General features: G+C 40.2%; 1 protein-coding gene across 1 annotated transcript in view; it reads left to right on the forward strand.

The window, feature by feature from the left end:
* Positions 1 to 14,616, forward strand: part of LOC149177445 (cadmium/zinc-transporting ATPase HMA2-like) — a 30,114-nt gene extending 15,498 nt beyond the window's left edge. The window contains exons 4-6 of the mRNA XM_089421754.1: positions 12,727 to 12,843; positions 13,723 to 13,791; positions 13,900 to 14,616. Of these exons, the coding sequence (XP_089277880.1) occupies positions 12,727 to 12,843; positions 13,723 to 13,791; positions 13,900 to 14,616 (903 nt within the window). The remainder of the gene's footprint in view (positions 1 to 12,726; positions 12,844 to 13,722; positions 13,792 to 13,899) is intronic.
* The last annotated feature ends 253 nt before the right edge of the window (positions 14,617 to 14,869 follow it).

Genomic DNA, 14,869 nt, shown 5'->3' on the forward strand with positions numbered 1-14,869 from the left:
TCTTATGGATCACTTTGACCATGAATCTGATTTTGTGGGTCATCTCACTAATCTCCGACAGACAAGAACAGTGAACGAATATATTGCCGCCTTTGAAGCCTTAACTTTCTGCACTGGAGGTCTACACGATGAGTTCTACATGGAATGTTTTGTCAGTGGTCTCAAAGAAGCCATACAAGCCCACGTCCGACTGCACCACCCTAGCTCATGGCTACAGGCTTGTAGGATAGCTCATGAAGTAGAATGTTCATTAGCGGCCCAGTCCAATCACCCAAATTTCATCGCCAAGGGTCGCCCCCCACAGGCTCAAAGCACTACCCAAACACTCCAAGTTCAAAAGGTGTCACCAGTAGAAATGGCGGAAAGAAGAAAGCAAGGATTATGTTACTATTGTGATGAGAAATACTCCGCCAGGCACAAATGCAAGGAGCCAAAATTCTTTCAAATTGATGCTACTAATCACAGTTCATCAGAGGAAGCTCCACCACTTGAGGAACCAGAGGTGGAAGATGAGGACAACCAGTAGGACAATGTACTGGAAGAACCAGTTATCTCGTTGCATGCTTTGGCAGGGATTTCTTCACTCAAACTCTCAAAATCAGCGGTTTTATCAAGCATCGCCCAGTAGTAGTCTTGATTGATAGTGGAAGTACACATAATTTTATCCATCAAAGAGTCGCGGAAGCAGTGCATTGTTTTTTCCAAGCAGTTTCTAACTTCCAGGTCCAAATTGTTGATGGGGGGACAATGAAATGTGAAGGCCGCTATGAAAATGTCAAACTTCAAATGGGGGATTATCAGTTAAAGACCCACATGTTCGCCATACACATGGGAGGGTGCGACATTGTCCTTGGTGTTGAATGGCTGCGCACACTTGGTCCAATCACAATGGATTTCCAGGAGTTATATATGAGCTTTAAGCAAAACAACCACACACATACCCTCCATGGACTCCAGGCTGGAGCTCCTTCTATCATCAGCTCACATCGGATGGAAAAATTGTTAAAAAGGGACCACCAGGGAGTTATAGCTCAACTCAATGCCATCCAGGCCTTCGAACCCAATTCTCTTCATATTCATCCTGAGATGCAACAGAGCTTAAACAACCATCTTCCAGACTTTGACAGGCCTCATGAGCTTCCACCCTCAAGAGGGGAACATGATCATAGCATTACTTTGGTTCCAGGGGCCCAACCACCAAATGTGCACCCATATAGATATCTGTTCGCCCAAAAGAAGGAAATTGAAAAAATAATCAAGGAACTCTTGGAAGCTGGCGTCATTCATCCCAGCATTAGTCCTTATTCCTCGCCGGTGGTCATGGTGCTCAAGAAATATGGGGAATGGCGTATGTTTCCAGACTTCAGGGCCCTCAATAAGTTGACAGTCCAAGATAAATTTCCCATCCCGGCCTTAATCTGAACGGAGGTTTCTATGGATTTCATTACAAGGCTTCCAAAGTCAGGAAACAATCCAGTCATCATGGTGGTTGTGGATAGACTTTCTAAGTATACTCATTTTTGCGCCCTACCCCACCCTTTTACACCGACTTTGGTCACTCAATCTTTCATGGATCAGATTTTCAAATTGCATGGCATGCCCACTTCCATTGTGTCTGATCGTGACCCGATCTTCACCAATAACTTTTGGCAGGAGCTCTTCCAACTACATGGTACCCAACTACAACCCAGTACTTCATATCATCCACAAACTGATGGTCAAACTGAAGCACTCAACAAATTTATGGGGACCTACCTTAGGTGTTTCACTTCAGAAAAGCAACATCTCTGGGTACAGGGGTTACCTCTAGCCGAAGGGTGGTATAACACCAACTATCATGCTACCACCAAAATGACTCCATATGAAGCAGTTTATGGTCAACTCCCTCCTTCCCCTACTTCTTATATCAAGGGATGCTCGAAGGTACAAGCAGTGGATCAACTCCTACAGAACCGCACAACCATGTTGGCCCACCTTCTAGAGAATCTTCATCAAGCCCAGAACCACATGAAGCAACAGGCAGATCAACATCGCTCAGAACACCAATTTCAAGAAGGGGATCAGGTATTTTTGAGGCTACAACCATATAAGCAAACATCACTCAAAGACAAGGGTTGTCAGAAATTATCTCCAAAATTCTACGGACTGTATCAAGTACTTCAGTGCATTGGAGAAGTCACCTACAAGCTAGCTTTGCCACCCACTACAAAAATCCATCCAGTCTTCCATGTCTCATGCCTCAAGAAAGTGATTGGGAACCATTGTAGAATTCAAACCAATCTACCTGAAGTGGATGAAGAAGGATCAATCTGGCTCCAACCTGAACAGGTTCTTGACACATGAGAACGACACTTGCGTGGCCGCACGATCAAAGAAGTCCTCGTCAAGTGGAAAGACACCTCTCCGGAAGATGCAACCTGGAACCAGCTACTATCCTTTAGCAATTTCCACAACTTCGGTCTTGAGGACAAGGCTATTCTTATGGGGGAGGGAAGTTAGGGTCCAACCCTAACCCCCTTATTTATGTAATAGAATCGAGTCATAGCTGTAGAGTTAATAAAGCCCATATTAATAATTGTAAGTCGTTAACCCGCATTTAATGAAGGGACCACAGTTAGTTGCAAATGGGCCATGGTATTAGATAGATGGTATTAATAAGAACCATGGTATTGCATGTATGAATCCTATATAAAGGATAGAGACTCCCCTCGAGGAGCATCGTGTCTTATTTTTGTAATTGAGCTCAACTCTATTGGAGGTTGCCCCATCGAAGAGGCAAGTGAACATTGCTTTTTGAATAATAAAATACTTGCTGTTATTTCTCATTTTTCTATGTTCTGGGTATATTTCTTCGCATATTTGGTATTCTGGTATTGTCTTGCAGGTTAAGAGCATAACGATCCCTTTCTATAAAGGGCCTACGATAAAACTCGAAAAACCTGTCATTTTGTGTCTCTGATATCACCTAGGTCCCATAAACCTAACGATTTCCCTCCTTATAGAGGGATTATGTTGTGTCATTAAGTTCCTTGTAGACATGAGAAACACAAAAAGAGGTAAAAGAGGATTTTAGCCTTTTTATCTCTTCCATAAGGAGCAAGATCCTTTGATTGTGACATCGAGAAGCTCCATTGACCTAGTTTATAACAAACATTGAGTCCCCAAGCACTTGCAGTGAGATAACTCATTTTTCTAAAGAAAAAAGAAGAAGTAGTTTTAAAGTCATAAGTCTTGCATAGTTGTTTATGCCTTCACCCAACCCATTTTTATATGAAAATAGTGTGCCTCATCTAAAAACAAAATTTCTCCTACTCCACATGCTCTCGGATCACCCTAAGATGATCCATCAAAAACTTTTGATGGTCTGGTCTTATCCATCCAAGCTTTAGTAACATTTCTTATTTTATGAGAGGGCTTAGTTTTGGGTAACAAGTCCAAAATGGCTAGGGACTATGCTATCGTAATCTCTAGTGGCACATTGCGGTCATTGAAAATAGATTTATTTCTTTCCAACCATATTCCCCAATAGTATAACAGGGGCATAATTTTATTTGACCACTTGGGTGGAACAATGCTAATACTATATCTCGAGAAGGTCCTCTCCTTGTCATTGGTATTACGGTCCTATCTTAGATGAGATTGTTAGCCATTCAAACTATGTATAGGAACTGGTGATCAATAGATGATTTACAGATTCTTATGTTGGTTTTCATAAGCAATACCAACTGGGGCCTACTTTTTTCCTCTTACAATGATTATCCCAAGTTGGAATTTTGTTTTTTAAGGCATAACATATAAATAGTCTAGATTTGGCACGACACTTGAGATTCCATAATTGTTTCCACCATCCCACATATTCCTTTGGGATTATGCTTGCAATGAGGTGAGAGTACCCCAATTTATGTGTGTAGTCACCATTCGATGAGAAGGTCTAGATAAGATCATCTTCCTCTTTAGTTAATCTAATATTCTTGGCCCTTAAATTTTCAAAGTAACCAAACTAGCTTTCCTATAGACCCTGAGGGAGGCCCAATTGTCTACCTAATAACCACCCTTGATCCCAAAGGGAAGTGAGATATGGTGCTACTACCTAATTAAGGGTGTAGATACCTTTTTCTCGTAGAAATGCACTCAGATTCATACGCAAGCGATGATCAATGTTACTGCCAAACCATAGGTGTATTCCTACTCTAAGATGAGACTTGTCACCTATGTTCCATGCCAAACCAGATTCAATTAAAGGAAATGAAGTAACAATTACTTTCCAAATAATGGATATATTATGCTTAAGCTTGTTGGGACTACGAATCCATTCTTCAACTAATAATTGGAATATATACTTCCCGTAGACTATTGAATTTCCATGATCTTGGGCCTAGGTTAGAATTGTAAAATCTCTGACGCTACCAAACCAAGAATCTCAACATGGACTACTTTGTACAGTGGAAAATATAAAGCAATAAATCACATATGCACAAGTATACACAATTTTTAAAAAATATTGTACAATAATGTACAACCCAATCTTCGTTATATTAAACCAATTCTGAATAATACAATAGTCTATGATATACAAGATACAATAGCAAACTTCGCTCCACAGACTCGATGCCATATCTTGTCATGACGATCCTTCTCTTCCGTAATACTCACTAGCTACCCCTTTGTCCTTCAAAGGACAATGCATCGATACTTCAGGAGGGCTACCACCTAACACTGCTACAAGTCACTTCTGCTGCATGTACGCAAGCTGATCCAATATGCTCTCTGGGTATCCCTAATTCTCTAGCTCCAAACTTCCAGGCTATCAGTCACCTTTTGTCGATCAAGGTGCTACACTTTGGCACCAATCTTCACCCAACCTTCAGTTCCTATCTTTCACTTCAAGATATCTCGTCTAGGGCTACTTTGGGCTATCAACACACTACCCTCCACCAGACCAATGATGCCCAATACTTCACTGAAGATTCTACTCCTAGGATGGACTTTTCACTTCCGCAAAAATTCCTCCAAATGGCACCTACAGGCTTCTCTTTCTGTCATACAATTAGCAAACATTGTCAATCAAGAAAGGACCAATCATACCCTTCCTTCACCATGGGAAATGTGCACTATGATGCTGAGATAACAGTCCTAGTTAGGGCTTCTTTAACTTCCCTATATGTTGTTGTAACCTCCAAATTTTTGCTCTAGGACAGGCCTAAAATCTGTGTTGTCCCTTCCTTTGAATGCGACCTCCTCTCATGAGTCTATTCCACCTTTCATACTCCTCAAACATGGGAAGAAACCTTGTTGTTTCTTCAGAATAGTCTGTGGCCCTACCTGTGGTAAGACACAACCCTTTAAACAAGCCCACACAACCCCAACCTGTCTCTAATTCACTTGACCTCCTCTCGAAAAAACTCGGCCTCCCAGCAGTGGAAAAACAACCCTTTACTCCACCCAAACAACTTCCTCTTCTCAAGTTGTTATTGCTCCTTGACTATGGCCCAATTTCAGAGATCAGTCTTTGACTTGTTTGCACTTGGATGATGAAATTGTTGAGAAATGGCAACAAGAAATTCTAGTTTATTTTTTCCTTGAATTAAACTGAGAATTAAAATCGAATTCTATTCTCATAGCAACTTGTAAATAGTTAATTAAGTTTAATTAACTTAATTAGCTTAGGAATTTCGAGTTGGAAGTATTTCTGAAGTCATGTATATGTTCTTCCTAAATTTTAGGGGTCCAGTATGACTTTAAACTGAGTTGGAAATTAGATCACTTAGTTTACTGAGTTAACTTCAGTTAAATTATTTCTAAATTGTCTTTGCAGCTCATAGAGGACTAATAGTCAAATTGTGCACTAGTGCATTCACTAAAGCTACTCCAGTTAACTGAAGATTCCCTCATGAGAAACTCATGCATGTCAGTTCAGAGAAAGACCCAATTGAGACTAGAGTGTAGGGACAATGTACTATCAGTGGTATTATTTACTGGAGTGTAAATATCATGCATGCATCAAAGATTGATCCTATGTTTGGATTACGCAATTTTGGAAGCATGAATTCCCTTTAAATACAAGTTATTCATCCTAGGAATTACGTAAGAGCTTAGGAGCTTGGAGAGTTGTAGAATTGGATAAGTTTTGGCCAAGAGCTAGCTTGTGAGCTAAGAGAGTTGAGCATACATGTGCAGTATTTTTCTAGTGAGAACAAGCTTTGTATCTTCACTCATATTTATGATATATGCAATACAAATAGCGGGGTTTTGAGCAGTGGCTTTCCCCAAATACATCTTGTGTTATGTGCCATTGATTTATCTTCTTCTTGTTCATATTATTTTTCATCGATGTATTGGCTTTCGCTGGTTGAAAGTAAAAGTAGATTCTTGTCTTTTGCTTTAGTACATTGCATGAGCTTGTGAATCTACAGGATTTTCTACATGGTATCAGAGCTGAGAACAGTATACTAGAGGAGATTTCGAAGTTTTCAGTTTTGGGTTACATGTGAAATTCGAATTTCCAAATACATACTTCAAGATAGACAGATGGAATTTTATGGTTTGTGGCTCGAGTATGCCTTGGAAGGTAGCTAGAATTTTATAGTCTAAAGGGACAGAATGGAGGCTGTTCTAGAGGATAATGGCTTGAAGGAATTTGTTGATCAAGAAATTCCTAAGCCAACAACATCGAATGAACAGAATTTGGCCGAATGGAAGAAGTGTGTGGCGAAGGCGAGGTGGATAATACTTGAGGGAGTTTGAGACCACATTGTCTCGAGTCTCCATGGCTAGGAAACTCTGTATGCTATTTTAAAAGCATTAACAAACTTCTATCAGAACAACACTGACCAAAGGAAATTGGCACTAAAGGACAAACTTTAAAAAATCAAAATGGAGAAAGGTGAGACTATTCCAAAGTACTCGACCAAGTTCACTCAATGTCGTGATGAACTTGGAAGTGTTGGAATCACAATTGTCGAGGATGATATGGTGAGTTTTTCTCTTCTAGGACTCCCAAAGAGTTGGCATAGTTATCAGGACTCTGTCAATGGTTGGGAGAAGTTGTTGGCTTGGGAACGATTATGGTCAATTTTGGTGCATGAGGAGATCAGGAGGAACACCAAGTATGGATCTTCATCAAAGACTGATGATCAAGAGAACTGTGCCTTATCGATTAAGGCAAAGAAGGGGAAAGGGAAAACTTCCCATTCCAAACCAAATTCTTATCATGGAGGTAAGAAGAAATACATGATGAAAGTTAAGTGCTTTCATTGCCATGAGCTGGGCCATTTTGCTACAAATTTTCCACTCAAGAAGTCCAAGATGTCCTCAGGAGGTGTGGCAGGTGAGGCTTTGGCCTCTCAATTCGAATTAGACTTTTCCTTCATTGCATGCATGGTGTCATCAATGATGGGAAGTGTATGGTACTTAGAAAATGGAGCTTCATTCCACATGACTGGCGACAAAGAGTTATTCAGTGACCTGGAGGAGAAAGATCTCCAGATGCATATCGAGATGGGTGACGACAGGAAGTATAGTGTTACTAGATTGGGCACGATTACTTTTCAGAGGGAGCATGGGGCTCCACTCACCTTGAAGAATGTTATGTATGTGCCTGGGCTGAAGAAGAACTTGGTATCCATTGTCATACTTGAGGATAGAGGCTATGATGTGATCTTCTCAAAACAAAAGGCGTTCCTTTGACACATAGCCACGAGTCAAGTAAATAAGATAGGGATTTGAGTGAAGAATCTCTATAAGATGGAGGTAGAGGAGTGCGTTGCATTGAGCACAAAAGAAGAAAGGGTGCATATCCGAGACATTGGCGAGTTGTGGCATAGGCAATTGGGCCACTTGCATCATGGGGCTTTGAAGATACTACAACAAATCTCTACCGGTCTTCCCAAAGGTACATTTGAGCAAGTTGATACATGAAATGGGTGTACTTTGGGAAAATACACCAAGTCTTCCTTTCACGACAGATACAGTCGAGCAAAGGCTATTCTAGATCAAGTCCATTCAAATGTGTGTGGACCATTCTTGACAGAATCCACAGCGAAACATAGGTATTATGTTATATTTTTCGATGACTATTCTCGAAAATGCTGGATATTTTTCATGTAGAAAAAGGATCAAACTTTCACAAAGTTTTGTGAGTTTAAAGCATTGGTGGAGAAAGATTCGAGCAAGAAGTTTAAATCTCTATGGAGTGATAATGGTGGTGAGTATGTCTCAAACGAGTTTAAGAACTTATGTGCAATGGAAGAGATTAAACAAGAGTTGACAGCACCCCATAACCCTCAGTGGAATGGGGTGGATGAGAGGAAGAACATAAGCATAGTAAGGGAAGCAAGGGCAATGTTGCATGATCAGGGCCTACCACTAAACTTGTGGAATGAGGCATGTAACATAGCAGTTTATGTTTAGAACCGTAGCCCACATCGGATACTTGAGGTGAAGACACTAGAGGAGGCTTATTCCAGTAAGAGGTCAGATGTTGGTCACTTTAGGATTTTTGGGTCATCGGTATATTTCCATGTGACCAAATATGCACGAAAGAAGTTTGAGCCAACATCATAGTTGGGGATATTTGTGGGGTACAATGATACACCTCACAACTATTGGGTGTACTTGTCAACCAACAGGATGATAGTGGTTGACAAGGATGTCAAATTCGATGAGGAGAAGGCCATGAGATTTTCCCTTGAGAGGGAGATTGAGCTAGATGCGGATGAGGAGATTTTAGCTCCTAAGGTTGAGGAGCCTCAAATTGATGTGGAGCAACCACATGTAGAGGATTCGGGAGTGGAGACATCCACTCAGGTAGAGACTTCCAAAGAGGGAAGAAAGCGCACTAGAGAGGCTGACATATTGTTGGATGATGCACGAGAGAATGTGGGAGCACCCACTTCTCATCACAGGCAAAGGAGGTCACCTAAGAGGTACACTGGATACATGGCTCTTATGGGCGAAGGTGTTGTGACATATTCATCTTCCTTTAAGGAAGCAGTGCAGCAGCCGATTTGGGTTGGTGCCATGGTGGAGGAGGATGACTCCATAATTTATAACAGTGTTTGGAATGTGGTCCCAAGACCAGAGGACAAGTCATTGGTGAGCTCTCATTGGCTTTACAAGGTAAAGAAAGCTATAGATGGTAGTGTGGAGAATCATAAGGCTAGATTTGTGGCCCGTGGCTTTTCACAAGTAGAGGGGATTAACTATGATGAGACCTTGCTCCTATTGCACGATACTCATCAATTAGATCTATATTGGCACTATCAACACAGATGGGTTGGAAGATACATCAAATGGAAGTGAACGCGGCCTTCCTTAATGGCATGATTGAGGAAGAGGTGTATATAGAGCAACTTGAAGTTTTTGAGACCTTTGACTGTGAGTCGCATGTGTGCCAGCTCAAAAGAGCATTGTATTGGCTGAAGAAAGCACCCTGTGCTTGGTACATAAGGATAGATAGCTACTTCACTGGGTTGGGCTTCATGAAGAGTGAAGCAGATGTGAACCTGTACCACATAGTGGTGGAAGGTAAAATGTTGATCATTGTACTTTATGTTGATGATCTCATACTGAAAGGTGATGATCAACTGATCAAGTCTTGCAAGGAGGACCTTGCAAGAGAGTTTGAGATGAAGAACATGGGGCTCATGCATTACTTTCTTTGCATGGAGGTATGGCAGGGAGATGGGGAGTTGTTTGTGTCTCAGGGAAAGTATGCCAATGAGATACTCAGGAGATTTCACATGGAGAGAAGCAAACCTATGGAGACTCCTCTAGTAGTTAACTCGAGGAAGGAGGATGCTACTTTAAGGGAAGTAGTGGAAGTTATTTTTTATAGGGGCAGCTTGTGGGTCCACTCATATACTTGGTGAACACACGACCGCATATGTGTTATGTAGTTAACCAGCTTAGTCAAGTGATGGTTAGGCCTACCATGTTGTATTGGAAGGCGACAAAGCATGTGTCTAGATACCTCAAGGGAACTTCTCAGTATGGATTATGGTACAGACAGATAGAGGGAGTGAAGCTTCAAGGCTTCACTAATGCAGATTGGGCAGGGAGTCCATCCGACTATAAAAGAACATCAGGAGGGATCTTCAATATTGGGTCAGTGGCAGTTTCTTGGTACAATAGGAAACAAATATCAGTTGCACTCAATTTGGCGGAGGCAGAGTACATGGTTGCAAGTTAGGCAGCATGTGAGGCCATATGGATGAGGAAGATCTTGGTTGGTATGTTTGGTTAGCAGATGGATCTAACAGTGATTTACTATGATAACCAGAGTTGTATCAAACTATCTGAAAATCCAGTTTTTCATGATAGGTCCAAGCACATTGATATCTGATATCATCATCTCAGAGATTGTGTATTGAGGCGGATTATGTTGTTATAGTACATTCCCACGGAGGAGAAAGATGCTGACATTTTGACAAAGGCATTGTCAAGATGTAAATTCGAGTTTCATAGAGACAGGATATCCCTTTGCTGTTGAGAGGGAGTGTTGAGAAATGACAACAAGAAATTCCAGTCTAATTTGTCCTTGAATTAAACTGAGAATTAAAATCGAATTCTATTCTCATAGCAACTTGTAAATAGTTAATTAAGTTTAATTAACTTAATTAGCTTAGGAATTTCGAGTTGGAAATCTTTCTGAAGTCATGTATATGTTCTCCCTAAATTTTAGGGGTCCAGTATGAGTTTAAATTGAGTTGGAAATTAGATCACTCAGTTCACTGAGTTAAGTTCAGTTAAATTAGTTCTAAATTGTTTTTGGAACTAATAGAGGACTAACAGTTAGTTGGTGCACTAGTGCATTCACTAAAGCTACTCTAGTTAACCGAAGATTCCCTCATGAGAAACTCATGTATGTCAGTTCAGAGAAAGACTAGTTGAGACTAGAGTGCAGGGACAGTGTACTATCGACAATGTACTATCAATGGTATTATTTACTGGAGTGTAAATATCATGCATGCATCAGAGATTGATCCTATGTTTGGATTGTGCAGTTTTGGAAGCATGAACTCCCTTTAAATATGAGCTATTCATCCTAAGAATTATGCAAGATATTAGGAGCTTGGAGAGCTACAGAATTGGCTAAGTGTTGGCCAAGAGCTAGCTTGTGAGCTGAGAGAGTTGAGCATACTTGTGCAGAACTGTTCTAGTGAGAACAAGTTGTGTATCTTCACTCATATTTCTTATATATGCAATACAAATAGTGGGGTTTTCAGCAACGGCTTTCCCCATAAACATATTGTGTTATGTTGCATTGATTTATCTTCTTCTTGTTCATATTGCTTTTCATCGATCTATTGACTTCTGCTGGTTGAAAGTAGAAGTATATTCTTGCCTTTTGCTTTAGTACATTAAATGAGCTTGTGAATCTACAAGATTTTCTACATAAATAAGTCCTCCACTCCAACTCTATATATACACACAAAGAGGGCTCCACGAATTTGATGAAGAGTAATGTCTCTTAGACGAATTCTTCAAGCCTACATGACTTTTCTTGTCCAAATATTAATGACAACTTCAAAAATTCATAACATCGTTTTCCTAAGCTCCGATTTGAGTGATTTTTGGAGCATTGCAATCGACATGTCAATCTCTATCATCTCAAATTTTCTCATGCTCAAATTCATCATGGTTTTGACCCAAATCCCAATAGGTGCAAAATCCGAACCTTGGGTTCCAATCCCACAAGTGACCCCTGTGGTGCTTTTCTCTCCAAACCCCGAACCCTAGGGCTTAGAGTACCTCCCAACCTACACAAATCAACACTCCCTCTTAGCGAGGAAGGTACTTCCAAGACTAGTAAGTATCTCTTCGCCATCATCACTACTCGCAACACTTTCCCAACTCCTTGTGCTCACAATTGTAGAAATCAATGTTCTGTGAACTACGCCTCTCTCGAAAGTGTCACTGTTGGAAGCACCCTGCTTCTTCTGCTTGGATTTGGTAAGTGGTTTTATAAAGCATTATTTATTGTGGTAACCACTAGCCCACGCACCTTGGTAATCTCAACACTAATGGCCACATCCCTGGGTTGGCCCATGCTGCTAGAGTAGGGCTCCTTATCAAAGGTGGGAGGCATTTGGAAGCCTTAGGGAAGCTTAAGGTGACAGTGTTTGATAAAAATGGAACACTCACAGAAGGAATATTCAGGGAGGTAGATGAAATGTTTGTTGAGTCTGAGACCATAAATGTGCAGAAACAGTGATCATGGTAAGTCGTTATAGATTAAATTTTGTTTGAAGATTCATAAATGTGCAAAAATGGTTATCATGATAAGTCATTACAGATTCACTTTTGTTTACAAATTGATAAAATTAACAATAATATATATATTTTTGTCATTCACTAGAAAGCTTACCCAGATTTCAAATATTGAAATCTTACTCAACTTTCAGGAATGAAAATTGCAGGATAGCAAGCCTTGAGAGTAGATCAAGTCATCCCATCCCATGTCAGTTGAAATTGTCTCACATTGCTGAGAGCAAGGCCTAGAACCATCAGTTGAGGTAAAGAATTTCACCATCCTGAAGGAGAAGGCACATGTGGAGTGGTGGAAAATCATAAAATTTACAACGGAAATTCTCGGTTATCAAATCAACTTGGTTAGACCAAATGTAAGCTTGCATCTATCATATCACCCCACCCAGTCTTATTTATTATGACTAATTCTCTCAATTGGCATTGAGAGAGTATAATATTGTAGATGTACCACACAACTGGGACATCCGAGGAGTAACAGTAGGATATGTTGGAACAAAGGAAAATTTTGTAGGGGCCTTCAGTGTGGTTGAAAATTGTCGATCAAAAGCAGCAACATCTCTTGATAGACTCAAGGTATTGACGAGGTTATCACATCCACTTTAGTGTTTGGTTGTCTCTAATTTAGTCTTCTTCAATGTTAGCTTTTCTTTAATTTCATATAAAAACAAAAATAAAATAAAAATATATTTCTTGTCACAGAAGAATCTATAGCATCCATGAGATAAGAATGATAATTATTTTTTACAATTTTGAGCAAGATATCTAAATACTTTTAGAATTTTGATTCAGATATTTTAACTTGCAATGCAGTCCAAAAAATTATGGGGATCAAAATCTTAATATTTCAAGTGCTTTTGAATTACATAGATGATCTTTTAGATTCATGTTTATTTCTATGTTGACTACTAAATTATGAAAAGTGTGCATGAATTAACAGATTATATATACACTTAAAATTAAGTGATTGTGTCTTATTTATAGTTTGTACTACTAGTTAAAAATATTGCAAGTAATTTTATTGTAAGTCACCATTAAATTGAACAAGAAGGATTTGCTTCAAGCTTAATTCCAACATTAGTGTAAGATGTGGATGTTGTGAGTGTTAATTGGGGTCTGGGATGGTTGGCAGAATGACTATTATTTTCCCCACTAAAATTTAAATCTTTGATAAATACATGTCTATGAATATTGTTGTATTAGTTTCCATCCTTATAAATTGTTAAGTGAGTATATCTGCGAGCTGTAAAGTTACCCGTTCAATTCTCCGGCCCAATCAAAATGATCTATTAAACATGATGAAAACATAATCCCACCAAATTTACAAAAAAAAATATTATTGTGAACCATCGTGGTAACAACAACCTCAAGCTGATTTCTTTCATCGGAATTATTGTACGTCGTTGAAGTTTGAGCCGTCTTTTAATATATTTATGTTCGTTGTTATCATTACAGAAACTAGGAATTCGACTAGCTATGCTCACCGGGGATACAGCCACCTCAGCTGCTCTCATTGAAGAAGAGGTAAAATCACAAGTGCCCTGCAAGTAGATTCATAGATTAATTTGTACAATTTCAAAAAATTATAAGGTCCTGCTTCCAAGAATTTGTTGACTGTGTCCCCGAATTTAGGTTGGGGAGATTCAAGTTCATTCCCAACTACTCCCAGACGACAACGTCCAAATTATCGGAGAGTTAAAGCAGTTGGGCAAGACAGCCATGATAGGTGATGGAATCAACGACGCACCAGCATTAGCCGCAGCAGACATAGGCATAGCTATGGGCGTAGCAGGTTCGGCTGTGGCCATGGAGACTTCAGACATAGCCCCAATGTCTAATGATATCAAGAAAATAGCAGCAGCAGTGAAGATTGGCCGAAGGACATTGAGGAAAATACGCATAAACGTTGCCATCTCCATTGTCACAAAGGCTGTTATTTTTGCCCTCGCTGCAGTGGGACTGGTATACCTCTGGATAGCAGTGCTGGCAGACGTGGGGACTGATATGCTTGTAACGTTGATCAACATGGTTCTCTTGAAAGGAGAAAAACGCGATAGCCATGGTGGCCATCGCAATCGCCATCGCGTTTGCAATCAAGAAGATGGTGATCACCACCATCACCAGCAGAAGGGAGAACACCATCATCATCATCACTATAATCATGATTTTGGACACCATAACCATCATGACAATGACAGGCGTGATTGTGGGCATGACAGAAATAGTTCAGCTGATTTGTCCCCATCACACAAGGCCAACAATAACTGCGACGTGATTGTGGGCATGACAGAAATAGTTCAGCTGATTTGTCCCCATCACACAAGGCCAACAATAACTGCGACGTTGTGAAATGCAGTGCATGCACTTCGCATCTTCCCCTTTACAGCGGCTGTGACTGCCTGAAGCCGAGGACTAATTGCTGCTATCAAAATTCTGCTCGTGAAAACTGTGTCTGAATGGAAGCAATAAAATGATCAATTCCCATGATCAACATTTAACCCAATCTCAGTCAACTAATGGGCAACTGGAGAATGTTGTTGTGATGGAACAATAAACAGATCTCGTGGGATTCGCCCAAAGGGCCATCTGAGACAATTAAATC

Source organism: Pinus tabuliformis, chromosome 4_1 (genome assembly GCF_031772625.1).
Source record: "Pinus tabuliformis cultivar Carrire ecotype Pingquan chromosome 4_1, CPIR1, whole genome shotgun sequence".
Classification (NCBI taxonomy): Eukaryota; Viridiplantae; Streptophyta; class Pinopsida; order Pinales; family Pinaceae; genus Pinus; species Pinus tabuliformis.